At 40.5% G+C, this 27,824-nt stretch overlaps 2 protein-coding genes across 11 annotated transcripts in view; one reads left to right on the forward strand and one right to left on the reverse strand.

Moving 5' to 3' along the window:
• Positions 1 to 21,771, forward strand: part of ARFGEF1 (ADP ribosylation factor guanine nucleotide exchange factor 1) — a 68,167-nt gene extending 46,396 nt beyond the window's left edge. The window contains exons 21-39 of the mRNA XM_053396007.1: positions 1,290 to 1,448; positions 1,750 to 1,900; positions 2,956 to 3,046; positions 3,888 to 3,928; positions 4,015 to 4,184; positions 4,501 to 4,652; positions 4,772 to 4,944; positions 5,311 to 5,471; positions 6,658 to 6,788; positions 8,135 to 8,264; positions 9,157 to 9,292; positions 9,378 to 9,516; positions 13,989 to 14,055; positions 14,782 to 14,911; positions 15,958 to 16,097; positions 16,734 to 16,902; positions 17,991 to 18,129; positions 19,026 to 19,143; positions 20,427 to 21,771. Coding sequence (XP_053251982.1) covers positions 1,290 to 1,448; positions 1,750 to 1,900; positions 2,956 to 3,046; positions 3,888 to 3,928; positions 4,015 to 4,184; positions 4,501 to 4,652; positions 4,772 to 4,944; positions 5,311 to 5,471; positions 6,658 to 6,788; positions 8,135 to 8,264; positions 9,157 to 9,292; positions 9,378 to 9,516; positions 13,989 to 14,055; positions 14,782 to 14,911; positions 15,958 to 16,097; positions 16,734 to 16,902; positions 17,991 to 18,129; positions 19,026 to 19,143; positions 20,427 to 20,591 — 2,562 coding nt within the window. The 3' untranslated portion in view covers positions 20,592 to 21,771. The remainder of the gene's footprint in view (positions 1 to 1,289; positions 1,449 to 1,749; positions 1,901 to 2,955; positions 3,047 to 3,887; positions 3,929 to 4,014; positions 4,185 to 4,500; positions 4,653 to 4,771; positions 4,945 to 5,310; positions 5,472 to 6,657; positions 6,789 to 8,134; positions 8,265 to 9,156; positions 9,293 to 9,377; positions 9,517 to 13,988; positions 14,056 to 14,781; positions 14,912 to 15,957; positions 16,098 to 16,733; positions 16,903 to 17,990; positions 18,130 to 19,025; positions 19,144 to 20,426) is intronic.
• CSPP1 (centrosome and spindle pole associated protein 1) overlaps positions 21,051 to 27,824 on the reverse strand; it is a 58,243-nt gene continuing 51,469 nt past the window's right edge. For 9 of the 10 annotated variants that reach the window (XM_053395954.1, XM_053395963.1, XM_053395962.1 and 6 more), the window contains 3 exons: positions 27,590 to 27,696; positions 26,787 to 26,937; positions 21,051 to 23,475 (listed from right to left, as the gene is read on the reverse strand). In XM_053395954.1, coding sequence (XP_053251929.1) covers positions 23,279 to 23,475; positions 26,787 to 26,937; positions 27,590 to 27,696 — 455 coding nt within the window. In that variant the 3' untranslated portion in view covers positions 21,051 to 23,278. Of the gene's footprint in view, positions 23,476 to 24,451; positions 24,752 to 26,786; positions 26,938 to 27,589; positions 27,697 to 27,824 lie in introns of those variants that run through there. The other variant, XM_053395955.1, reaches the window with a different exon arrangement.

The following is a 27,824-nucleotide window of genomic DNA, read 5'->3' on the forward strand; positions in this document are numbered from 1 at the left end:
AAGTGGTACCTCAGGTTAAGAACAGTTTCAGGTTAAGAACAGACCTCCAGAACGAATTAAGTTCTTAATCCGAGGTACAACTGTATAGGCTTACCTGAGTTTCATCATGAGTAATTCCAGTTCTTTTATTATTTTGGTATAGGAAAAGCTTCCTTAGTAAAATATGTTGCTGTATCTTTTAGTACACCAACTACTAGGAATTCCAAACCTGTTCACTTTGGGGGAGCAATCACTACTGATTAAGCTTCAACATTACCTGCATTACGTTGATGTATCTGGAAAACTGCTGAGTGTAGATCTCAGAGCTATTTCTTCTGTATTTTGTTGTGTTGAGTGAGTTCATACCATAGTAGGCAAGTGTTAGGATTCCTGATTATCTCATTGAGATCATAACCTTTTGGGTTTAAATTTTGTTCATGTATGGAACAATTGTTTATTTTTATTATATGGATAGATATAGATATACTGCCTGTTAAGAAAACGTCTCAATAAAACCCATTAAAATGCAATAATAAGATAAATCCAGCAGCACTGAATCAGTAAAAAAATTAACTAAAAATGTTATGACAAATGGCTGGCATCAGATTATAGCTGTTCAAAATGGTAGCTGTTTTCATATGTTCTTTGAAGAACTTGAGGAAAGTAGGTGACTCTCATAATTCAGTTTGCACACTCCTCTAGGAATGATGAAGCCTACTTCCTATATAAAATCTGGTTCACAACTTTTGTAGTATTTGTGTTTGAGTACCGTAAGGAAAGGGACGCGGGTGGCGCTGTTGGTTAAACCACAGAGCCTAGGACTTGCCAATCAGAAAGGAGGCGGTTTGAATCCCCACAACGGGGTGAGCTCCCGTTGCTCAGTCCCTGCTCCTGCCAACCTAGCAGTTCAAAAGCATGTCAAAGTCAAGTAAATAAATAGGTACCGCTCCGGCGGGAAGGTAAACAGCATTTCTGTGCGCTGCTCTGGTTTGCCAGAAGTGGCTTAGTCACGCCGGCCACATGACCCAGAAGCTGTATGCTGGCTCCCTTGGCCAATAAAGCGAGATGAGCGCCGCAACCCCAGAATCGGCCACGAGTGGACCTAAAAGGGTCAGGGGTCCCTTTACCTTTACCGTCAGGAAGCAGCCAGAGTCTCCTGTGTTTCCCCTCCCTCCATTACATTGGCTTCAATATTGACATGTTGCATCTCTATTAATACAATACTATGGTGTAGTAACTGCTGTGATATCTAGCAGTAGATGAACTAGGTAAATCTTGATGAATTAAAACACTCATTTTTCTTCCTGTAGCTTGAAAGGGATGCTTATGTCCAAGCACTAGCAAGATTTACTTTACTTACGGTGAATTCTGGTATTACTGAAATGAAACAGAAGAACATTGATACAATAAAAACACTCATTACAGTGGCTCATACTGACGGAAATTACTTGGGAACTTCTTGGCATGAGGTAGATTATATTTTTAATTGCTATATAATAACTGAATGTGTAGAATTTACATTCTCTGTGTATATATTTGCATGATGCATAGATAACTTTTTCATATACTAAAACCATTTTGTCAAACTTAATTGTATATTGATGTTTTTAGGAGTGTTGGTGTCAGTGTGAGATACCTAAAAGGTTTCTCGAAGTTTGCTTGTGTGTATGGATGAAAATTGCTAGGGTTTACTAACATTTGATGTTATAAATGATCTGCCTTTCAGTAGATTGGTTATTTTATTTTGCTGTATTCTTTTTTAAATTCAAGATTTTGAAATGCATCAGTCAGCTTGAATTGGCACAGTTAATAGGTACTGGAGTAAAGCCACGTTACATCTCTGGGACTGTGAGAGGACGAGAAGGTTCTTTTACAGGAACAAAGGATCAGGCACCTGATGAATTTGCTAGTCTAGGAATAGGCAAGTATTGTAAATACTAACTACTAGCTGGCAAAATTGCTTTAAGTACATTATGCCTGCCTTGTTGCTGGTTTAGCTTTGTTGGTGACTTTCCTGTAGAAAGAAGAGAACTATACAAATATTATATACTATTGCCTGGCGACTTCATGACATTTCCTTAAGTGCCAGGTGAAAACGTTTCTCTGTCTCTTTTTTAAGATACTTCTTTATTCGTTTTATGTACAATCGTTACAACAGAAGACTTCACATCCAAGACGAAACAGTATATAACAAAACCTTGAGTCTCATATTTTCATTTGTACTGATTCTTCTCAGATTCCCTTATTTTACTATTCCTTAATATTTGTTTCTCTATATCCAGGCCTTCGGCTGATTAACATTCTGTGGGCTTTTAAATGTGTTTGTGGGATGGGGAGTTACTGGTTTGTTTTCGTTTTATTATGTATTTTGTGTTCCCATTTTGTATTTTTATGTTGTGAACCACTGATCAGATGAAGCGCAATATACAATTTTAATTAAGAATAAGAATGGATTGTATCCAAAGTTAGTCATACTTGGAGTAAACCCATTGAAATAACTGAAGGGGACTAACATAGGTGTATTATTTCCAACGGGACTTTGCACTAGTACATAGTTCTTCCATCATATTCCATGCTGTTCCAGAAGGCATTGTGATTATCAGGCGTAGCCTTTTTGGAAATATAAGGAGTCCAGTGGATATTTGGGGGGGGGGAGCAAAAATTAGACACCCTTTCTTGCACAAGTGAAAGATATTTCTACTAACATAAAGTCACCAGTCTTTGTGTAAAAGAGCTGTATGTGTAATTGGGCCTTTATTCATAACGTTGACAGACAACAGCTCCTAACAATAGCCAGACGACATTGCAGTGGGAATCAGTGTGTGTCCTAACTCTGGCATACAGATCTCATCCATTTTTACCATTATCTTCAGTATTGCTAGCAAATATAATTGTTTCGAAGTTTGCAAAGTTACTTTTTTCCCTTCCTCCCTTCAACAATCCATCCCTTCTTTTAAAAATTGATGTATCTGCTAGTTGGAGGAAATATGGACTGGAAGCAGATTGCAAGTATTCAAGAATCCATTGGAGAAACTAGTTCACAAAGTGTTGTTGTTGCTGTAGACAGGTATGGTATTGTATTTGCCTTTTGCTTGATACTGTGATGTTTGTATAGTAGCATAAATATTTTGGCTGCATTAGAAATAGTCATATTACTTGTTAGCGTTTTGGTTTTTTTTAATGATGCTACCTCTAGTAATGCTCTAGTAATGTTTGTTGATCCAAAGAACTAAATGATACAACTGAGTTAGTGAGGGCGAAATGGAGAGGGTTGGCAAGATTGCGGGGACAGAAAGAAGGACTTCAGATGCGTTTGCGATCCACTTTGCCCATCTTTGTACCTCTGGCATGGGAGGGGAAGCAAGGGGATGTCTGCAAAACTTTGAGAGGATCAGCACAAGGCAGGCATTGTAAGCCTTCCTGCATTTTCAACCTCTGACTTGGGGATTTTGACAGGTGGGTTAACCACCTGTCAAAGCTGAGGTGGGAGCCATCAAGGTTCCCCCCACTTGGTCTAAGCGGAGCTTGTTGAGGTGTGTGTCTGGTAAATGGAGTTGTTGGCAAGTAATGCCAGAAGGGACACAGCTCCTAGTATATGAACAAGCAGTCACCATTTTGTGCAGGGGTTCTGTTCCCAACCCCTGCAGGCATCGGGGGAGTGTGTATAAGCATGCCACGCCCCCATTCTTCCCTTTCCCAGGTCCAAAAGACCCACACATCGGCAACCGCACATCAGTTGGACATGCCTAAAATGGCCGTCCCCTGTGTATAAATATAAACACACACATATGTATTTATGTCAGATATTCAGTGGTAGGGTTTGTTGACCTTTAATCATCTTTGTATATATTGAGGAAATCTGCCGTGAAAAATTCTTACACTGTTTTGTTAAATTGTGTCTTTGACAGAATATTTACAGGATCTACAAGGCTAGATGGAAATGCTATTGGTAAGTTTTGGACACTGCTTACCATACTAGTGTATTAACATTTGTTTAAAAATACATATTAAGTGGATTCTCTGTGGATTTAACAGTGGATTTTGTTCGATGGCTTTGTGCTGTGTCTATGGATGAACTGCTGTCTGCCACTCATCCTCGGATGTTTAGCCTGCAGAAGATAGTGGAGATTTCTTACTATAACATGGGGAGAATAAGGCTTCAGTGGTCTAGAATCTGGGAAGTTATTGGAGATCATTTCAATAAGGTATGCCTCATATTTCCTAGCTCTTCCACAAAGCCAATTGGACCTTTTAATGTATATAATAAAAATGCCCCATCAGCATTTTGAGTGCTGAAGATACCACCAGTTAATTACTACTTACTGAAAGTTAGACTTCGAGAAAAGTTTTAGAAAATAATTATGCTAATAAATAGTTCTACTTAGAGGAAACGGTGCATTTTTAATGTTTTTGTATATTTCCTGCTGGTTTTGCCATACAGTTATTTACAGATTTAAATAATTATGTATATTTTTTACTTTTTACATTGCATGTCATGAGTTTCCAACTTGGCTTTGCTAGGTTGGCTGTAATCCCAATGAAGATGTAGCTATTTTCGCAGTCGATTCCTTAAGGCAGTTATCAATGAAGTTCTTAGAAAAAGGGGAACTTGCTAATTTCCGATTCCAGAAGGACTTCTTAAGACCATTTGAACATATCATGAAAAGAAACAGGTAATAAATGATGTGTAATGGGTGAGCTACCTGAAATGATTCTCTCATTCTCTAGTGTACAAAGCTAAAGCTTAGAGTTTTAACTACTAAATTGTTTGTAAATTTTGTCTCTGTTGTAGATCTCCAACCATTCGTGACATGGTTGTTCGCTGCATAGCCCAGATGGTAAACTCCCAAGCAGCAAACATCCGCTCAGGATGGAAGAATATTTTCTCAGTTTTTCATCTGGCTGCATCTGATCAGGATGAAAGTATAGTTGAACTTGCCTTTCAAACTACCGGTCACATTGTCAGTGAGTACCCATGTGTAATTTACAGCCTTTTGCCAGTAGGTATAATATATTCTGTTCTTATTGTGTTGCTTTTTAGCTTCAGAATTTATTTGCGTAGTAAAACTTAAATAATAATACTTAGTAAAAATCATTTTGCTTTACTGCATAGGTAAGGGAACCTGTGGCCCTTCAGTAGATGCCAGTGGCCTACAACTCCCACCATCCCCAGCTGGCTGGGGGTTTTAGGAGTTGAAGTCCAACATTATCTGGTTCATCCCCACTGATTTTATCAAGATAACATCTGTATCTTAAAAATCTTAGAAGTTGTTTACTGTGGTTTAAAGGGTAGATATTCTAACTATTCACCTGTACTTTCTTTCCTTCCAGCAATTGTGTTTGAGAAACACTTCCCAGCAACTATAGATTCTTTCCAGGATGCAGTTAAATGCTTGTCCGAATTTGCATGCAATGCAGCTTTTCCAGATACAAGTATGGAAGCAATTCGCCTTATTCGTCATTGTGCAAAATATGTATCAGAAAGGCCACAGGTATAATTTATAGGTGGTAGTAGTATTTATGTACAGCTTCATCTGCTAAGTCTTGACCATAAATGTTCTGGTGTAAAATAGAGGAGAGAATTTCATGGGATGATGTTTGTTTCCGAATGCTGATATGATCCAGTTTCAACCAAGGCCAGAGCATTCCCCTCCCCCGCCTGGAGACCATGGCCTCTGGGGGGGTCTGGTCAGAAAAAATCTCTCTCTAAAGATATTAATTCCAAGATATGTGGGATATATATTGTATAATCCCAAAATAGTATATAATGAATTTACAGTATGTATTCCAGATTATTTAAAAATGATTTAAGAATTGCTTTAAAATTAATTTTAGGTGGTGTTCACCAATGTGAATTTAGGAAGCAGAATGAATAACAATAACAACAACAATAACCATAATTTTATTCCTTCCGTAGCACCTTAGAGACCAACTAAGTTAGTTATTGGTATGAGCTTTCGTGTGCATGCACACTTCTTCAGATACACTGAAACAGAAGTCACCAGACCCTTATTATTTATACCCTGCCCATCTGGCTGGCTAAGCAAATACTGTGTCTTCTTCTTTGTATTATAAATCCAAAGAAAGTTTTTATAAATAATTTTTTAAAATTATTTATTAAAAGTATTTTTGGTTTTTTATCCATCTGTCAGCAGGATGGAGAAGGAAACAGTTTTTGGCAACTCCCCTCCCCGAATTCAGAGCAGATTGCAGGAAAGGGGGATCAATTGGAAATGGCTTCATTCCTCTGTAAACACCTTACATGTCAGCTGAGCAACTCCATTGGATGTCAAGCTATGGGTGTAATAAATTATTGCATTTGTTAACATCCTTTTGGAAATTCTGATGAAGGCAATAGTTGGATCCAAGGTGGTATTCAACTAAGTCTTACTCAAAGTAGGCCCATTGAAATTAACGAGCATTATAAAGGCAGGTCCATTAATTTCTATAGGTGTCCTCTAAGTAAAAGTTAGTCGTATACTGCCCACACAACTGCTGCTGTTTATAGAAACCTCTCTGAATCAGGGCCTGATATGTGATAGTTAAAGTAGCTTTACCTAGGAAACAAATTATAATTTATTTAGCATCAACTGGCATGATGATTTTCTGGGTTTAGAACGCAGAAATTGCATTTAATACTGTGTTTCTGCTGTATTAAACTTGTGTTTGCTCCCTAAGGCTTTCAAAGAATATACCAGTGACGATATGAATGTAGCTCCAGAAGACAGAGTCTGGGTGAGAGGATGGTTTCCAATTCTCTTTGAGCTTTCCTGTATCATCAATAGATGCAAATTAGATGTAAGAACCAGGTAACAAGCCATATTTGTAATTCAAATTTTTAAAACATTTTGTTTCACTTGCAAGCCTTCAAGCAAGAAATGGGTGGGAAATAACATTGTTATTGCCATATAAGCAATCTGACTATCAGCAGGAGACAGCATCTTGGAAGGAACTGAAAAGCTGAGAATACAGGTCCTCATAACAGTTATGCAATTATATCCCTTTGTTTGCTATAGGGACTTATTTTCACTTAGCAAATCCATTGTAAATATGTAAATAGTTAGAGACAGGTATTTAGTGTAGCAGATATAGGTTCTCTCTGTAAGGGGGTAGATTTCTAAATGTAGATCTCTAAATTTCCAAAATAACCATTCAACAGCACATTAAAATTTTAAACTTATTTGCAAAGAGAAAAGTGGAGTTATTTGTATAGGAGGCTCTTAAAAAAAAAAGTATTGAAACAGCACATAGCCCCCAAACATCTTTCTTCACTGCCACAGAACCTTTAAGATCAGAATTTGATAGCATGCATTTCTATCTCCAATCTACACATAAAAGTTAGAAAGCAAAATAAAAAGACTGTGGTCCTTTGCAGTATTGAATTGTGGAAGGCAAGTGGTTCTATAGCCAGATTAGCTCCTCTTATGTTCTTAAATGTGTGAATACAGCATTAAAACTGGGTTGTTGTTGTTTTGGAGATTAACATTCCTCTGTGTCCAGTAAAATACATTCTGTTCAGTGCATGTATATTATTGCTTCACCCACCTTCGCAGTTCTTCACCTACCCATCAGCTTGGAAAAATAAGGGAAATGGTGTTTAGAATTGAATTTCTAATGCTGCGAAGAACAATGCTGCATAGTCTTACCACATTTCATTGCAGATGCTTCTGTTCTTGTGTGAAATCTTAGTTAAAATATAAACTTTTGGAAGTTCTTTGCTTTGCAAAGGGGGGAATCAAATCTGAATCTTCTCCTCAGCTTTTTTAAAAAAATATAGCTGACGTTTGGCAGAACTGAATCCTATTGTAAACTGCATTTTTGTAACGATTCATAATTCCCTGTGAACTTTAGAAGATAACTGCGTAGGTAGGAGTTTGTGTCCTTGCTTCACATAAATGCCTTTTTTATTTTTGTCCTTCCTTTCTTTCATGATGGAAACTTAAGATGGCATATATGTAGGATTCTCTGTGCAGGCACTATAAGGTTACTGCATCATATGCCTTCAGACCTTGCCCTATTGGGTACACTGTGCCTGTTCTTACTAGTTTCAAGATCCTCCTTCAAGTTTAAAAATAGATTTTAAAAGGCATTCTAGGAGCTGAGATGTTCTGTTTTGCTCAGGTTTCCCATATTTGCCATTTACTTTTTATTCCAGAGGCTTAACGGTTATGTTTGAAATAATGAAAACGTATGGCCATACTTATGAAAAACACTGGTGGCAGGATTTGTTTCGGATTGTCTTCCGGATATTTGACAACATGAAATTGCCAGAACAACAAACTGAAGTAGGTATAGTTTATGACTTACGACTAGAGTTCTATTTATTTTTCTATTGCTGTCATAAGCTCTTTTGCTCAAACCTTTCTTCAGATAAGATGTTGCCCAACTGGCTATATTGTAGAATTGCCATTGTGTTCCCCTCAGTGGCGTAGCGTGGGTTGTCAGCACCCAGGGCAAGGCAAGTAATTTGCGCCCCCTAACCCGTGGATTTGCGCCCTCTAACCCGTGGATTTGCGCCCCCTAACCCTAACCCCCAGATGTTGCGGCCGGCCCCCCCTGCACCCCCCACGCTACGCCACTGGTTCCCCTGTCTCTATGCTTCATCCCCATCTACAGACCTGGATATGGTGTCCCTTGATGGCAGACTTTAATGTTGAAGCACGTGCAGTTTATATCTGCATGGTGAATAGCAGTATAACACCTCAGTTAAATCTCTTTCCATAATGCCATTCTGAATCAGAGGGGTAAAGAGATCCCATCTCAGTTTATTAAGCCCAGGACTGGATTGTTGTAAATATTTGTTTTCCTCATATAGATAAAATGTCTGCTTTTTAATCTTGTGGTTGTGAAAAGCACTTTACTAACGAGATACTGGAGTTAGAAAGGCCTTTTCCATAAAACTGGATTTTATCTTACTACAGCTGTTTTTAAAAAATATCCCATCCAGTGCCGTTTTTCTAGAAAAAGAGGTGCCCGGAACTCACCATGAATTCCTCCTTCCTTCTCTTAGAATGACAATGGCTCCCACCTGAGAGGTGCCGGAACTGAGTTCCACCGTGTTGCAGCTGAAAAAAAAGCCCTGATCCAATCTCACTCGAGGGATTTGACCCTACTTTGTTTTTCAACTTCATTCTAACTAATTCCTTCATTGCTAAGTTCCCTCTTCCTTTTTCCTAGAAAGCTGAGTGGATGACAACAACTTGCAACCATGCACTTTATGCAATATGTGATGTATTCACCCAGTATTTGGAAGTACTTAGTGATGTCCTTTTGGATGATATATTTGCCCAGCTGTACTGGTGTGTTCAGCAAGGTAGGTGCAGGCAAGCTATTGTACACAATGAAACAATTTACTCTGTATAGCATGAACAAACCAATGCCTTTGTTTTGTGTTTCAGACAATGAACAACTAGCACGATCTGGTACAAACTGCCTAGAAAATGTTGTCATTTTAAATGGTGAGAAGTTTACCCTTGAAATCTGGGATAAGACTTGCAACTGTATGCTGGATATCTTCAAAACTACGATTCCCCATGCGTAAGAGATTTCCCCCTTTCATTTAATTGGCATGAGAACAATGTATACTTTTATATACTTGTCTTATTGTCTATGCTTGGCTTTTACGGCATACAAGCATAGGAGATGTGTCATACCAAGTCAAGGCACTAGTACAGAGTTTTCCAAACTGTGTTTCACATGAACACTCCCCACGCTCCTCCAGGGGCTGGAAAAGGGTTAGTTTAACTTCTGGTTTGCTAGTAAAACTGAATTGTTGTTTAGTCGTTTAGTCGTGTCCGACTCTTCGTGACCCCATGGACCAGAGCACGCCAGGCACTCCTGTCTTCCACTGCCTCCCGCAGTTTGTTCAGACTCATGTTTGTAGCTTCGAAGACACTATCCAACCATCTTGTCCTCTGTCGTCCCCTTTTCCTTGTGCCCTCCATCTTTCCCAACATCAGGGTCTTTTCCAGGGAGTCTTCTCTTCTCATGAGGTGGCCAAAGTATTGGAGCCTCAGCTTCACGATCTGTCCTTCCAGTGAGCACTCAGGGCTGATTTCCTTCAGAATGGAGAGGTTTGATCTTCTTGCAGTCCATGGGACTCTCAAGAGTCTCCTCCAGCACCATAATTCAAAAGCATCAATTCTTCGGCGATCAGCCTTCTTTATGGTCCAGCTCTCACTTCCATACATCACTACTGGGAAAACCATAGCTTTAACTATACGGACCTTTGTTGGCAAGGTGATGTCTCTACTTTTTAAGATGCTGTCTAGGTTGGTCATTGCTTTCCTCCCAAGAAGCAGGCGTCTCTTAATTTCGTGGCTGCTGTCACCATCTGCAGTGATCATGGAGCCCAAGAAAGTAAAATCTCTCACTGTCTCCATTTCTTCCCTTTCTATTTGCCAGGAGGTGATGGGACCAGTGGCCATGATCTTCGTTTTTTTGATGTTGAGCTTCAGACCATATTTTGCGCTCTCCTCTTTCACCCTCAATAAAAGGTTCTTTAATTCCTCCTCACTTTCTGCCATCAAGGCTGTGTCATCTGCATATCTGAGGTTGTTGATATTTCTTCCAGCAATCTTAATTCCGGCTAGGGATTCATCCAGCCCAGCCTTTCGCATGATGAATTCTGCATATAAGTTAAATAACCAGGGAGACAATATACAGCCTTGTCGTACTCCTTTCCCAATTTTGAACCAATCAGTTGTTCCATATCCAGTTCTAACTGTAGCTTCTTGTCCCACATAGAGATTTCTCAGGAGACAGATGGGGTGATCAGGCACTCCCATTTCTTTAAGAACTTGCCATAGTTTGCTGTGGTCGACACAGTCAAAGGCTTTTGCATAGTCAATGAAGCAGAAGTAGATGTCTTTCTGGAACTCTCTAGCTTTCTCCATAATCCAGCGCATGTTTGCAATTTGGTCTCTGGTTCCTCTGCCTCTTCTAAATACAGCTTGCACTTCTGGGAGTTCTCGGTCCACATACTGCTTGAGCCTTCCTTGTAGAATTTTAAGCATAACCTTGCTCTCCAGGATGTCTGGCTCAAGCTCAGCAACCCCACTACCTGGGGTGTACGATACATCCATATCTTTCTGGTATAATTCCTCTGTGTATTCTTGCCACCTCTTCTTGATGTCTTCTGCTTCTGTTAGGTCCTTACCACTTTTGTCCTTTATTATGGCAATCTTTGAACGAAATGTTCCTTTCATATCTCCAATTTTCTTGAACAGATCTCTGGTTCTTCCCATTCTGTTGTTTTGCTCTATTTCTTTGCATTGCTCGTTTAAGTAGGCCTTCTTGTCTCTCCTTGCTATTTTCTGGAAATCTGCATTCAATTTCCTGTATCTTTCTCTATCTCCCTCGCATTTTGCTTGCCTTCTCTCCCCCGCTATTTGTAAGGCCTCATTGGACAGCCACTCTGCTTTCTTGCATTTCCTTTTCATTGGGATGGTTTTCGTTGCTGCCTCCTGTATAATGTTGCGAGCCTCCATCCATAGTTCTTCAGGCACTCTGTCTAGCAAATCTAAATCCTTAAACCTGTTCCTCACTTCCACTGTGTATTCATCAGGGATTTGATTTAGATTGTATCTTACCGGTCCAGTGGTTTTTCCTACTTTCTTCAGTTTAAGCTTGAATTTTGCTATAAGAAGCTGATGATCTGAGCCACAGTCAGCTCCAGGTCTTGTTTTTGCAGACTGTATTGAGCTTCTCCATCTTCGGCTGCAGAGAATATAATCAATCTGATTTCGATGCTGCCCATCTGGTGATGTCCACGTGTAGAGTCGTCTCTTGTGTTGTTGGAAAAGCGTGTTTGTGATGACCAGCTTGTTCTCTTGAGAGAACTCTATTAGCCTTTGCCCTGCTTCATTTTGCTCTCCAAGGCCAAACTTGCCAGTTGTTCCTTTTATCTCCTGATTCCCTACTTTAGCATTCCAATCCCCTATAATGAGAATAACATCCTTCTTTGGTGTCACTTCTATAAGGTGTTGTAAGTCCTCATAGAATTGGTCAATTTCAGTTTCTTCAGCACCAGTAGTTGGTGCATAAACTTGGATTACTGTTATGTTAAAAGGTCTGCCTTGGATTCGTATCGAGATCATTCTATCATTTTTGAGATTGCATCCCAGTACTGCTTTCGCCACTCTTTAGTTGACTATGAGGGCCACTCCATTTCTTTTGCGGGTTTCTTGCCCACAGTAGTAGATATGATGGTCATCCGAACTGAATTCGCCCATTCCCATCCATTTTAGTTCACTGATGCCCAGGATGTCAATATGTATTCTTGCCATCTCATTTTTGACCACATCCAATTTACCCAGGTTCATGGTTCTTACATTCCAGGTTCCTATGCAATATTTTTCTTTACAGCATTGGACTTTCCTTTCACTTCCAGGCATATCCGCAACTGAACGTCCTTTCGGCTTTAGCCCAGCCGCTTCATCAGCTCTGAATCTACTTGTACTTGTCCTCCACTCTTCCCCAGTAGCATGTTGGACGCCTTCCGACCTGAGGGGCTCATCTTCCAGCGTCATAACTTTTATATGCCTGTTGTCTTTGTCCATGGAGTTTTCTTGGCAGGGATACTGGAGTGGCTTGCCGGTTCCTCCTCCAGGTGGATCACGTTTGGTCAAAACTCTCCACTATGACCTGTTCATCTTGGGTGCCCTGCTCGGCATAGTTCATAGCTTCTTTGAGTTCTTCAAGCCCCTTCACCACGGCAAGGCAGTGATCCATGAAGGGGAAAAAAACTGAATTACTGCACCGCAAAATGATGCTCTGTACTAGTACGTCTAGCTCAGTTTTGCTGACACTGACTAGCAGTGACCCTCCAGGCTTTCAGACAGGGCGTCTCTCCCAGCCCTACCAGGGACTGAACATGGGATCTTCTGCATTCAATGCATGTGCTCTGCCACTGAAATACAGCCCTTTTTGTTTCTGCATAGCTCCTCTTATTTGTGGATCTGCACAAATGGGGACCTGCATATGCACAGGCCAAATCTGGAAACTGAGTAACATAGGAAGCTGCCTTATTCAGAGCCAGACCATTGGCTCCTCTAGTTCAGCCATGTCCAACAGGTAGATCCTGATCTACTGGTAGATCGCAGGGTGTTCCTGGTAGATCCTGGTAGATCTTGCCCCCCCCCAGTGATCTCCGCCGCACTCCCCAAAAGGGGGGGAAAACCACTGGGGCTTCCTAAGAAAAGCTCAACAACTTTGGACCGTCCAACAACAATGGGTAGATCACTGTCAGTTTTTTTATACTGTGAGTAGATCACAGTCTGTTGGGAGTTGGACGTCCCTGGGTCTAGTTCAATATTGTCAACGCTGACTGGCAATGGCTTTCCAGGGTTCCAGGCAGCGCTCCTTCCCAGCCTTACTTGGAAATGCCAAACATTGACCTGGGAACCTTTTGCATGCAATGCTTGTGTGCTGCCACTAAGCTTTAGCTATTCTCCCTCGCTTCCCTTTGGTTAGGGCCTCTGGTGCCAGTTGCTTCAGCCAAGGGGCAGGCTGAGTGCTTCCCAATCAATTTTTTAAAAATAACCATGGAGTAAGTAGGTTTTAGCATCTCTTCCCTTCTAAAAGCATTTTCTTCTTTTCTTAAATCATTCTGAATTGGGCTGAATTTGCTTATTAGCCCAAGTAAGCCTCTCTTTTTTATAAAAGCATTGAGGCTTCCCAATACAGTCATCCCAGATTTCACCTTGTGTCCAGGAGAAGGCTATCTCATCAGTGCCTGTTTGCCTTCTTTAATTGTTGAACAGTCTTGTCTTGACTGAACGCCGATCTATGGGAAAAGTGCTATCTCAGCTGAGCTCAAATGGATTTCCTACGAATAGAATTTCATTCTATATTTATTTGTATAAGTTGCCTTGGAACATTTTATGTGTAACTTTTGTCTCCTTTCTTGCTCATAATGTTATGCAAAATAGGTTTATCACTGTTCTTGTCTTCAAAATTTAAGATGTCACTTCTGTTTGTGACCGAACTTATGTTTGATTTTTTTCAAGGCTTTTAACTTGGCGGCCAGCAGGGGGAGATATTGCTCCTCCGTCTCCTGGAAGAGAGAAACAATTGGTATGTTTTCCATGGCAGGGGAAATGCTTTCACATATGTAAAATGTAACTTTTGTAGAACACAAGAGGTTTTCTTAGACCATTTTTTTGTTGTAAGTTGAAGTCTGCAGGTTCCTTATATTTGCATTTGTGAACTGTAGATGACAGCTAACTTCTGAATAAATACCCATAGGATTCGTCTGTTACACTAATTTTCTCATAAATGTTGACTGGATTCGGACACAGTGTCAAACCATTTTTTGGGTATTACATGAACTAGCCTGGAGCTCAGCACTCCCCTTCGTCCTTTGCACTCTCTCGCCTTCGTAGCAAACATTTGCCTTTGCTTCTGAACCCCTGGCTTCCCCAGTTTGGATAAAGGGAAATGCAGGAGGAGGCAGAGAGAACGGAATACTGAACCTGAGGTTTGTTCATGTGACACCAAGTCTGTGTTGCTGTTGAGTCTTGTCATTGTGTGGTGCTTAAATATTCTAAGATGAAAGAAGAGTGCAGTTTATTTATCCCTAGAGCAGTTGAAATAATATTCATTTTTAAAAGTTCTGACAGCTGTGTCTCTAGCAAAGCTTACAATATGAATGAACTGTACCCATGTCCTTCTAGGAGACATAATGACTGTCAAGTGGTGACTAAAATGTAGGTTCACAAAAATATGCTCCAAAGTAGGGTTTCCTCAACACTGAACTTCGTTTTGCTGAGGGTGCTTTTTGCTGTTTCTTTTCATTTTCAGGATACACTATCTCAGAAATCTGTAGATATCCATGACTCTGTGCAGCCAAGATCTTCAGATAGAAGACAGTTCCAGCCCATTGTGGGGCTACCAGCAAGTGAGGAAGCCAGCAAAAACAAGCCTCCTGCAAGTGAGTGGCTTCCTTAAGGAGTTGTTTCGCAAAGGCTGGGCTGCCAAGGCCCTAGTTCAGCCTTTCTCAACCTGTGGGTCCCCAGATGTTGCTGAACTGCAACTCCCATCACCCCTAGCTAGCAAGGCCAGAGCTCAGGGATGATGGGAACTGTAGTCCAACAACATCTGGGGACCCACAGGTTGAGAACTGCTGCTTGATAAAAGCACTTCTGTTTATCCAGTGGGACCTCCCTATTCCCCACCCGCCCTCCCTGCTGCTCCATATATTGGGCTCTAGACTACTTCCAAAATTCCTTGAAGCTTTGGGAATGACTTTTCAAGTGCTGCTTTTAAAAAGAGGAAGGTATGCCCAAAGCCTGCAGCCTGTGCAGAAGTTTCCTTTATGATTTGTTGGCTCTGGGCTGTGCTTGTATAAAATGAGAGTGCTGATGCGTCCAGGACTGCTGCAGAATATATTTCATTCAGGTTGCCTATAAAACAGTTTTGCATTTTAAAATGATTGTACTTCTTTACCTTGGACTTGATATATTAAGAAGGTACAGATGCTTTTCAAAATGTCATTTATAGCCTGAAAATTTAAGCTTAGCTTTTTAGCAACCTTTGTTTTGCACTGATAAAGAATAGGTAGCACAAGATACTTTATTTTATTATTTAAATTATTTATAACCACCTCTTCATTGTTCACGTGATCCCAGAGCGAGGAATAAGATTAAAATACAACAAAACAATAATCAGTTGAAATACAACTTAATATAAAATTAGACAGCATATTATCAACATAACATAACAGCATCTGCTGTGCAAGGGGTGCCATTTTAGCCAAATGCTCAGTTGGTTTTTTTACCTGTTGTTGAAACTCCATTAGTGTTAGAGCTGAACACACCTGAAAGGGAAGTGTGTTCCAGAGTTGGGTACCACTATTGAGAACCACTAAATCATACAGTAATATGTGTTGACAACTGTACTGCTGTGCAGTGTAAGTATCTTGGGAGTACTTAAACATTTACTTAAATTGATATTATTGTTTTGTGCTTTGTTTTAAAGAATTTCCTGACCAGAAACTGTTTGGTGCTCTGTTGATCAAATGTGTCGTTCAACTGGAACTCATTCAAACAATCGACAACATCGTCTTCTTCCCAGCAACCAGCAAAAAGGAAGATGCAGAGAATCTTGCTGCAGCACAGGTAAGTACAGTTTGCCGGTTCCAGCCTTTGGAGATGTGCATTTATTCTCCATTTATTGGTTCAGTGGTCTGTTTTCTGCTGGAAAATTCCTGAATTTCCATGGAAGAAAATTCTCTTATTGAGAGTGTAGCCAAGTTTATATAGAACCTGGGAAAGAACTGCCAGTGACCTTTATGCTTTATTTCCCCTGCTTCTGATGTAACTTTTGAAATGCCTCTAATTCAGGCTAACAGTACGCAAAGAAACCTCTTTTTCTAGGTATAATATGCCTCGTGTCTAATGGGAATGTCCTCGTTTGCCGTTTGATTCTCCTCTGTGCCCTGGTAGCCAGTGATGTATATTTGTAGGAAGCTCACACACAGTCTTTCCCACCCATTCATATACATCCCCCAGCCTCATGGGATTACAGCTTTAAAAAGCAGCTCCCAAGTGGCCTACTATAGAGATTTAACAATGTGTGAGTAGACATCAAGTAAAAGCAAAGTTCAGATCAATCTGCTTTTGAGGAAAAGAAACTAGAGTAATGCAATTGTACATAGTTTTCACCATTTAGTTGCTGCAGGTATTGAGCAGTTTCATGATCATATTAAAAATATTTAGCAATATGAATGCCAATTACATTTTTCTTTTCTTTAGAGAGATGCAGTAGACTTTAATGTTCACGTGGATACACAAGATCAAGGAATGTATCGCTTTTTAACATCCCAGCAGCTTTTCAAGTTGCTGGACTGTTTGCTGGAATCTCACAAATTTGCTAAAGCTTTCAATTCAAACAATGAGCAAAGAACTGCACTGTGGAAAGCAGGTAAAACTTAGGAGTTTTAAGGACTTTCAAAAGAATATTATACAGTGGTACCTCGAGTTACATACGCTTCAGGTTACATACGCTTCAGGTTACAGACTCCGCTAACCCAGAAATAGTGCTTCAGGTTAAGAACTTTGCTTCAGGATGAGAACAGAAATCGTGCTCCAGTGGCGCTAAAGTGGTGCTTCAGGTTAAGAACAGCTTCAGGTTAAGAACGGATCTCTGGAACGAATTAAGTACTTAACCCGAGGTACCACTGTATTACTTTATAGGGATACGGGTGGTGCTGTGGTCCAAACCACTGAGCCTCTTGGGCTTGCTGAACGGAAGGTTAGTTGTTCAAATCCCTGCAATGGGGTGAGCTCCCGTTGCTCTGTCCCTGCTCCTGCCAACCTAGCAGTTCAAAAGCACGCCAGTGCAAGTAGATAAATAGGTAGCGCTGCAGTGGGAAGGTAAACGGCGTTTCCGTGAGCTCTGGCTTCTGTCACAGTGTCCTGTTGCATCAGAAGCGGTTTAGTTATGCTGGTCACATGATCCAGAAAGCTGTCTGTGGACAAACGTCAGCTCCCTCGGCCTGAAAGCGAGATGAGTGCCACAACCCCATAGTCGCCTTTGACTGGACTTAACTGTCCAGGGGTCCTTTACCTTTACCTATATTACTTTATTCTGATATTTGCAATAAAGAGTGACAAAGAGAAGCATGTTTTAATATAAATTGCATTTTTGAAGCTTCCTGATCAAAGTAGCTGGATGCCATAAGCATTATGTGAACTAGCTTGTGCATCCCTCTTCTTTTCCCTGCCCATCTACACACATTGGGCAGTATTCTACTAACATGTCCCACCAGAGCAACAATTTCCACTTCTGCAATGGAATGTTCTCCCCCTCTCCTCCCCCTGTGCGCATCATCCCATGACTCTCCCTAAATCTTCTCCTCTAGAACAGACTAAAGGGGCAAAGGGGAGAGAGGGCTAACACTCCGTTTCACAAGCACATTACCTTGGAGCTAAGTTGGATCCCACCCGTTATTCCAAAGTAGCCTTTCCGATAAAGGTAGTGAAATCTAAATAGTGATATTGTTTTGACAGGTTTCAAAGGAAAATCTAAGCCCAATCTGTTGAAACAAGAGACAAGTAGCCTTGCCTGTGGGTTACGCATTCTGTTCCGTATGTATATGGATGAAAGTCGCAAAGACGCATGGGAGGAAGTACAGCGGAGACTACTAAAGTAAGGACCCATTCATAGGCTTTCAAAACATGAAAGTGTACCGTTCAATTCTGTAGTATGCAAATGTGTTGAATATTTACTTGAAATGAAAATGTGTAGTGTGCAAAAATAATCCTGGCTTACATGATCCCCCACCCCCGGGTCCTGTCCTTTCAGGGAGATCATGACTGTTGTAGTTGCGTCAAAACATATAAGTCATTCTGCATAATTAGCAGAGGTGCAGTCATGTTACTTGTTGCAGCAGAAACAACAAACATTTCATGCATCTGATAAAGTGAGCTGTGTTCTATGAAAGCTTATACCATCATCACCTTATTGGTCTTTAAGGTGCCACAACACTCCGCATTTGTTCTGCATAATCACTCTATAATAGTATGATCTGCATTACAAGCACATGTGCCTACATTTGCATTTATGATTCTGTCATTTCAACATGATGCCATTCTTGTATAAACTATACAATTTATCTGTGAGAATGAATTTTGTGTTGTCATTCAGCTGGTTTGTTTGGCAGTTCTGTAAACATTGATCTCTCCCACTACTTAACCTTATCTGCACATTTTTCCTTTTCTTTGATCAGTATCACTGCCCATTTTGAGATAGGACTACACCCAGTTTATGTGATCAGTGAATCATTTATTTATAGCTATTCCATAGAAGCCTGTTTCGGCAAGCCAACACAGACATGTAGAAGTTACATGTTTTATTTACTATTATTGATTTTAATTCTTTTTTGAATATTTATAAATACATGTTCAACTGTTTTTGTTGATAATGTTTTCTTTTATATTTTTGTGAACCGCTTAAAGGTTTTCTTACTTTTCTAACAACTGTAGACAAAACTCCTACTATAGCTAATTGTTCTCACACCTGGAACTGTCTGTTGTGCTTTGCAGTGTCTGCAGTGAAGCTCTCAGTTACTTCCTTACTTTAACATCAGAAAGTCATCGGGAAGCTTGGACTAGCCTGTTACTTTTATTCTTAACAAAGGTCCTAAAAATAAGTGATGATCGGGTAAGTAATAATCTCAGATAGGTAAGGCATGCTGAATATTGATTCCAGGCCTCAGTGGGACAATTTTGAAGACTGCAGAGTTTGAAAATAGAAGGGGGACTCTCCCCAGCCTGATTACTGATTTAGTGTATGTTGGGTCCCTGCATCAAGTAGTTTGTGGCAGGCTTGGACTCTGGGCTTTAGCATGCCCTTGATGCTGCCTTTCCAACATAAATTGGTTCCTTCCTGCTGCCTCATGGATGATAATTTTTCTGGAGGCCATGGGTATAGCAGAGAGGGACCCATCTACTGTCCCGAATCCCTCAGCTTACAGAGATACCACCACATTTGTACAGTTCATTCAAGATACTAATGGAAAACATATAAACACCCCAGATTATTCAGGAACCCCAAATTCAAGAGACTCCATGAGAAATGTCCTACCCAATATGCTGTGTGCACCATATATAAAATCTAGTGTCCAAGACCTATCTGTATTCTGAGGTCTTTGGGACATTCTAATCATGGCCGCTCCACTGAAAAAAATCCAACTAATTTGTGGGAGAGAGGGAAATGCATAATGATTAATGGAGATACGTCATGATTGAGCCACACTCTGTCCTTTTCCTGGCTGTTTTTGGAACAGACTCTGAACCAGATCTGATAAATGAATGTTGCACTCCACTGCTGGAATCCCAGTTTTTGTCAACAACTCCAGTGAAAAATAGTAAAGCAATTATTAGTCATAGAAAAGCACATAGCATCTGTTGCTGTCTTGTCAATGATCTGGCTCTATCTGCTCCAACAAAAAAGAAAAGCCAAGGTTATGGTGGGGATCATGTGTCCTTATGTGCATAGGATGGTGTACATTTTTTTTAATTTGAAGGGTGTTAACTTTTCCCAGTACTCTAGAATTATTGTGTATTTGTCTTAGGGTGGTTTCGTCTCTTCACCTTTCATCGCATTTTGAGAATCATGGTAAAGAAAGTTGTTGTTGGGTTTTAAAAAAAAATATCTTGAGGAAAGGAACACCAAAATGTCCCTCTGTGAAAGATTTATAGAATTGTTTTGGATTTTTTCATTATTATTTTTTCTTGAGCTAGGATAAGCCACTTAAATCAGAAGTAGCTAGAAACACCTCATTTCAGTTCTGCTGTTGCCTCCTCCTCCATTTTGGAAAGCCACTGCAGATTCTTTGTATTTCACTAATTCTTGCTATAATTATTGATGTAACGTCTCTATGTAGTTGGGTTGTCAACTCATTTCCCCAAAACTAACAGGATTCCCTTTCCCCCATTCAACAGTTCAGAGCTCACGCATCATTCTACTATCCTCTCTTGTGTGAAATAATGCAGTTTGATCTGATTCCTGAGCTGCGAGCTGTTTTGCGAAGGTTTTTTCTGCGGATAGGGGTAGTTTTTCAAATATCTCAGCCGCCAGACCAAGGAATGGGAACAGCCAAGCAGTAGAAGTGTGGCTAAGGAAACAAAGGACCAAGATCACTTGCACTGAATGTCCATAAAAAGGGGCTCTCTTGATATGGAAGTGTGCATCTACGGGTTCACCATACAGATTAAAACTGTAATTTAGGCTTGCAACACTCTAGTTCTCCAGTGGGTTCTCTCTCCCTCTCTCCCTCCACTGGCTTGTGTTGACCATGGAGCCAGTTTCACCACAGTCTTGTTGTCAGCCTGGACTGTGATGGCCTCTTAACTTTCCTAGACAGAGATATATATCAAAAGATGTTTATGATGGGTGTGAATTTAAGATGTACCCAAAGAACTAACACATTTAAGAAGTCTGAACTTTGACAGAAGTACAACTCAGGAGGGCTGCATTTTGAAAAAGAAAAGTTTGTAGTAAAAGATATGAAAATATTGCTCATGTAAGAGATCTAGCAACTATGTGGAATTCTTATTCTGGAGATATTTCTTTTGCACACTCAGGCTATCTGAGATATAGGTAATCATCCTTCTGTGGAAAAAAAATGTACAGAGATGCAGGTCTGTAATATAAAGTCCTAAACACTATATAGTTATTCCTGCATTCTTTTATTTCTTAGAGACCTGTACGTTTGTTTACCAAATGCACTAGTAAGGGGTTGAGTTCTGATTTTTTCCATCTGTATCCCAAAAGCTAGCCTTGCTGCCTTTTGTCAAGAAAACAGATTGAAAATGTTACAACTGACTAACTGTTTGTAATATACCTGTGATAGGGCTTTTTAATATAATAAGCCATCGCAATGATCCTTCAGGACTGGAACTTGAATCACTGCAAACAAGTCTAGGTTTTGTCCGCTGTCACTTTTTTTCCTTTCCCCCCCCTTTTTTTGGGTTGTTTGATGTAGATTTCACTATGTACAGAATTTAATGTTGAATATATTCAAGTAACAAATCTGGCATGGTTTGAGGATGGTTTAAATTTATTGGAAATGTATTCATACTGTGAATTGTGCTCTGATGGTTAAAGAAAAGATTGTCAAGCATTCTGTCTTACAGTGGATGTAGAAAAAATTTTCAGATGGAAAAATGTATATGGTACAGCTCTGTAAAGTTTTCTATGTAAATTCTGTACAACTTTCTGTACAATATTGGTTCTCATCTGGCATATTCTAATCAGGTTATAGGTCAATAAAGTTTTTGAATTCTTTCACTGGTGCAATCAAAACAAATGCAATGTAAAAACTAATTGCTTCAGTGTTTCAACTTAAAAATCCTTAGCAGATTGGTCTAACTGCCTTTGGAAACTTTGCAAGCACAATAGTTGTGGGTATTTAATTGTATAACTAATGACGTTTGTCGAATGGCCAGGGTATTACTTCTACAAAAAGAAGAGAAGCATGTAAACCAATAGCCATCATGACTAGTAGCCACTGACAGTCATCCATAGAGGATAAAGCTAATCCCCCTTTTAAAATCATGACCATCACCACATGTTTCCTAATTTAAGAACTTCATTTTGTCTCTCCTGAATTTCTCATCCACTTAGCTGCACTGGATGACCCTGGGGCCTAGTCTTATGACAGGGGGAAAAAAACTTTTAAGGGATGTAGAAAAGGGGGGTACTAATAGCATATGTACTTACCCCAAAAGTATAGCATGGCTGAACAGGAGCTCCTATCTCCACTACTCCTCACGCATCTGGTCCTGTGTTTGGAGTTCAAGAGCTAGAAACAAAAGAACTTGTGTTTTTCAGGCCGTGTCACTGGGCAAGAGTGAATGGGAAGTGTGAGCAGAGGAGGGTCTCTCACTCTGGTTCTTTTAGAATTCATCTTCACAAGAATGGTTTTAAACTTCTCCTAGTAAAATATAATTTATTTTTTAATCTTACATTCATGACCATAAATATATTTAATAGTATTCACTACTGACATTTAAAATACAGAAGAACACAAGATGACAGGGTAATTTAGAATATTAGAACAAATGATTAGATAGAAAGTCTGGAAAACAGAATAAGGGCTTAACCATGCTTAACTTTAGCCCCCCACAATTTCCAGGCACAGCTCTGCTCTTTAAAGCTCTGTGTCTGAGCACTCCTTTTCCACCGTTGAGCTTTTACAGTGGTAAAGAGTGTGGGTTTCCATGGGGAAAGCTCTGGAGCAAAAAAACTGAGCGCTCAGACACAGAGCTTTAAAGTGTGGGCCATGCCTATGAAGTGCAGAGGAAAGGTAAGCAAGGATAAGCCCTAAATCAGCAAAAGGAACACTTATTAATCAATTCAGATCATTGAATACCTATGAAATGCATGAGAAATCCAAGCCACAGCACTCATCTCTGTTAAATGCAGAACACGTTTCACACTCTTGTAAGACTTGAGGTCTGAGGTAATTTTTCAAACAAAAAATACCAAGCGGCTAAACTGGAAAGCCTTGCCTCTGTGCCATCTAGCTGAATAGATGCATGTTTGGCTCTAGCTTGCCAGTTTCAAGACGACCTAGTATGCAAGTTCCCCTTCCAAGATTAAATCATATCAGTAACATACTGACCATTTAACTTAAGAAGATAGAAGATTGCAGCAGGTTGTCAAAATCTTGTTCACAAGATTTGTTACAGCTGTGCTTCTCTGCACACAGCATGTAAATTAAAGAATTGAAAGTGCAGTAGTGGAGAAACATTCTTTTGAAAGGCACAACTGGCTTCACTACAGATTTTATTCAGCCATGGGCTGTGGACAGCCCCTGCCAATTGAATGGTAAGTTCATCTCAGAAGAAAGCTTAGCTTGACTTGACTGCTCAGCCATAAATCTTCTAAGGGTTTCTGATGTCCCAGGTCTCAGCCACGGTTCGGTTGCCACTGTGTCCACAGAGCTGGGTCTTCTGTCATCGGCGTTTCCCAGTGGAACATCATCAGCTTGAGGAAAATAAATCAACTTTAGCTACTGGTACAGAAAAAGCACACTTTTACAATGATAGCATAATTCTCTGACCTAGCAAGTTTTCAGACTTTACAAGATTCTTCTTCAGTACTGGGTGTTCAGAACAAAAATGCAGTAAGGTGGGTTAAAAAAATAAATACAGCCACGCTGGTTTCAAATATTCTCCACTTCCAGTGACTAGTACAATGAGATGCATGTTCAAGAGATGCATGTTTGGTAACAGTTATCAAAAGAATTCCCCAAAGCTAATTGGATTGAGGAATAGGAATTATGCATTCTCAGGGGACTAGTGTTCCACAAGCAGAAATAGATTTCTGGCTGCACACCAGCTGTGTTGTGTGGGCAGAAGCTAGTTGTAAATGACACTGAAAGATGGTACAGAGTGAAGAATGATTTGGAGGGGGAGCAACATTCAGGAAACAGGCTTCCATGAAGCTGATCTGTGAAAAAGTGAATCCCTTTTACTCCCCCACCAATAAACATTAAAAATGTTCTGTAGCACAGATGCCTCTGGACCTACTTGTCTCCAATTTCACTCACAACCTAGGGGCATCTCTCTCCTGTCTGCAAGTTTCAGACCAATTGCTCACAGCACACTAAGCAAGATTATGACAATTCCTTTTTTATACACCCCAAACTGTAACATGCTTGCAGGAAAACCACTTCAGTAATACATTTTCAAATTTGGAAGGGTTTATTGCCTCACTAGGGGTGACCAAGGCTGCAAATGTCATTTAATTATCCCCCAAAATAAAGTTAGAGGTGTTTCCTTTTTCTAAAAAAACAAAACACCAAGGTATTCAAGCTCCCCATCTGCTAGATATATTTGCTTGTAATTTGGCAGGCTTACCCCATTTGGGGGAGGGGGGCTGTTATGTCTGTAAATTTAATCCATTTCTGTCCAAACCGGGGAGAGGGAATAGCCTCCCCCCCCAAAAAAAATAGTGAGTGACAGGAAACAAAGCTGTTTTCAACAAATCTGCCTCTGGCAAAAAACACGAGTTGAATCCGACAGACCACAGAGCACCTTAATGTAGACTTGGCTGCTTCCAGAAGTGACAGATACAGATCCAAATCAAATTTTGTGGCCGATGCACACCCATACCAGAAAGCATATTCAAATATCTATTTATCTATCTAACTACTGAATCAAGACACCAGCTATGGCTAGTTACTCACCCTGCCACCACTTCCTTTCTATAAAGAAAATGTCAAAAATGAGTCCCGATTTTGTTGATGCAACATGCTAACCTATCAAGAAAGAATACATGATACAAGGGGGAAAGATTTTTAAACACTTTTGTTAGTTTCTACGATGTTTAGGAATGACGCCTACAGTATTTCTTAATTGATTATTCTTAATAACGATGAAGGGGGTGGAAGAAATGAATCCCTGTCAAATCTGCACGTGACACAAAACTGGAAAATAAAGTTAGCATCTCAGAAGATGAGAATGAAATTCAAAATGACATTGATAAAACAAACATTCAAAATGACATTGATAAAATGGAAAAAGTGAGTTGAAACTAGCTAAAAAACTCCAGTGACAAATGCAAGGTTCTGAATTTTGACAACAATGAAAGAACAACTGCACAAGTTTTGATAGAGGATGCCTAGCTTGGCAGCAGTACATTTGGTTCTACACTGCTGCTGTTTTTAGTCTGTTAGAACTTTCATGCTTATGTCTTACTTTTTTATCTGACAGTTTAAATTTTTCAATGTAAACCACTCAGAAAACTTCTGTTGTTGGGCAGTATGCATGTTGCAAAATGCATCAAAAAATGTGACAAAGATCTCAGGATTGTAGTCAATCACAAGCTGAACATGAGTCAGCAATGTGATGCATTTTTCTATGTGCTAGACCTCATCTGGAGTACTGTGTCCAGATCCAGGTACCACACTTTAAGGGGGATTTTGACAAACTAAAACAGGTTTGGAAGAGAGCAGTAAAGAAGTCCTATGAGTAAGAGTTGAAGGAACTGGGTATGTTAGCCCTGAGAAGACCAAAGGGAAGCTCTTCAAATACTGGAAGGGTTGCCACATGGAAGAGGGCAGAGGCTTGTTCTCTGCTGCCCTTGAGGGAAGGACTAGAACTAATGAGGTTAAATTAGAGGAGGAGATGTGCTGTTGAGATTAGGAGAAACGTCTTAACAGTAAGAGCAGTTGGACAATGGAACCAATTAGGGGCTGGGGTGGGAGTGGCTCTCCTTCACTAGGTGCCTTCAAGCAGAAGATGGGCAGCCATCCATGCCGAATGCTGACTGCCAGCATCTAGCAGAGGGCTAGACTAGCTAGCTCACAGGGGATCCTCCAACATCACCATTCGCATTTTGTGGAATCCGACCTACGGCACACAATGTAGTGGGAGGACCTGTGTGCATAGTCTGTCACCACTCCAAAGTAAAGCTGATGAAGGCCACACAGAGTTTGTACCTAAGGGAGCCTCACTGGGGCTCTTGGCACCTCCTGGCCTCCCCTTTTGTTTGCTCCTGCTCTCTTCAATACCTGGGCTGCTGAGCACAGAAAAGAGAGAACGTGGAGTCCCATCATTGCTCACCCCTAGTTCTTGCATCAGTTTAAAAGCTCTGCAGCAGAAATGGGGAAGAACAAACAGCAGTTGAGTAAGGGCCTTTGAAAACTTTCCCCAGACACCCCAATTTTAGGATAATTTTTTAACTGGTGACGGTAAGATCAGTTAAAAGTTTAAAGACCAGAGAGATAATGTGGAAAGAGCTTTCAGTGGCCCAAATTGGTTTTATCCCCCACTCTCCATGCTTCTCTTATGCCAGTTTGGGCCCTTTACTGCTCTTCCCTAAACTTCCTTCATGTCAACAGCATTGTTTCAAAGGCACAAAGCCTAAAACCTGGTTACATATTTCTCTGAAGGTGAGACTAGTTCTATGTAGGGCACTTCAACAGCTTCCAAATACTTGGATATGGCAATGTAGCAGGGCTTCCTTTTGCTGCGCAGGAAAACCTCAGCAACAGGATGCCAGCAATTAATACTTGGAGCCCTTCAAAGCAGTAGTACTATTACTGTGGCAATTTTTGCTCTTCTATTTACTGGGTGGTATTCAACTCTTACTCAGAACAGACTCGTTGAAATTAATGAACATGACAAGGGCCAACTTTAACATGTCTATTCTGAAGAAAGCTTCATGAAATGCCACCCTGAGAATTTGATTCCCCCCTATGCAGAACAAAATGTGTGTTCTGTAAATGTGTGTCAAATGCCTGGCTGCTATGTCAGTATCCTGGCTACTGCAATTCAACAAAATGACCATACCTATATGAATGGCCTTCTTTTGCAGCTCATTCAGCCTTCGCAATCGCTCTTCATTTCTGGCTTTCAGCTGATCTATATTAAGACTAGAGTTTGAGTGCAGAGAGTCGTTGTCAGTCTGCAGTGGTGGAGTCGGCCCAAGGGCGCCAGCATCCTAAAGATGTAAAGAACCATGAGACGCTGCATATGATATGTATCGGCTGAGGAAAATTTAGAAGGCTTTCTACATAAAATATACACACAACTTCACCCACATAATGCCACTCTTCTTCCCTCTCTTGGCTTGGCACTAAGGTTGAGCAGACACTTCCCTAATACGCCTCCTTGCCTCTGTCTTCTCCTCTTCTGGGGTAAATTCCTCCTTATTTCCTCCCCCTTCCTGCTTTCTAGCCTCCTTTGTCTCTTCTCCCTCAGATCCATCTCTGGTTTCCTACTTTCTCAGTCCTACCTCTTCTCTCTCCTTGTTTCCACCCACACCCCCAGATTCCCACACGCACTGCCTGGTACAGGCCTTTGACATGCTCACAACCTCCATTTTATTCTCCTGTCAAGTGCATCCTCCAGCCCCAGCATCTCACCTGCCCATTTCCATCCTATCCCACTCAGCTTCTGGTCAAGCTGATGGAAGAGCTGATTGGAGACCAGTGCACCTGACAGACCCATTGTTCATACATAAAGGCTCTGAGAATGCCCAGTATTCATTGTGCTTGTTTCCCACTGGAAAGCCCGCAAAGGGGACAAGTTAGTCCCAACTACTGAGCACCACTGATTTCAATAAATGCAACTAGTTGGATGAATTCTACTACCATTTTCTTTTCTCGCCTCCTTTCCCTTGCAGATACTGGCGGTGGTGGAGGTGAATTCACATTGAAGTCATGGTCTTCTAAAATAGGAAAGGTTTCACCGTCAGTACCTAGGAGGAGGATTAAAAATATTAGCACTTGGATTTTTAAGCAAAGTTCATGAAAAAACCTTAATACACTCAACATGCTAAAGAAGGTTCGTATCTTAAAGCACAGCTACAAAAGACTCATCTACACA

Source organism: Podarcis raffonei, chromosome 7 (genome assembly GCF_027172205.1).
Source record: "Podarcis raffonei isolate rPodRaf1 chromosome 7, rPodRaf1.pri, whole genome shotgun sequence".
In the NCBI taxonomy this organism is placed as follows: Eukaryota; Metazoa; Chordata; class Lepidosauria; order Squamata; family Lacertidae; genus Podarcis; species Podarcis raffonei.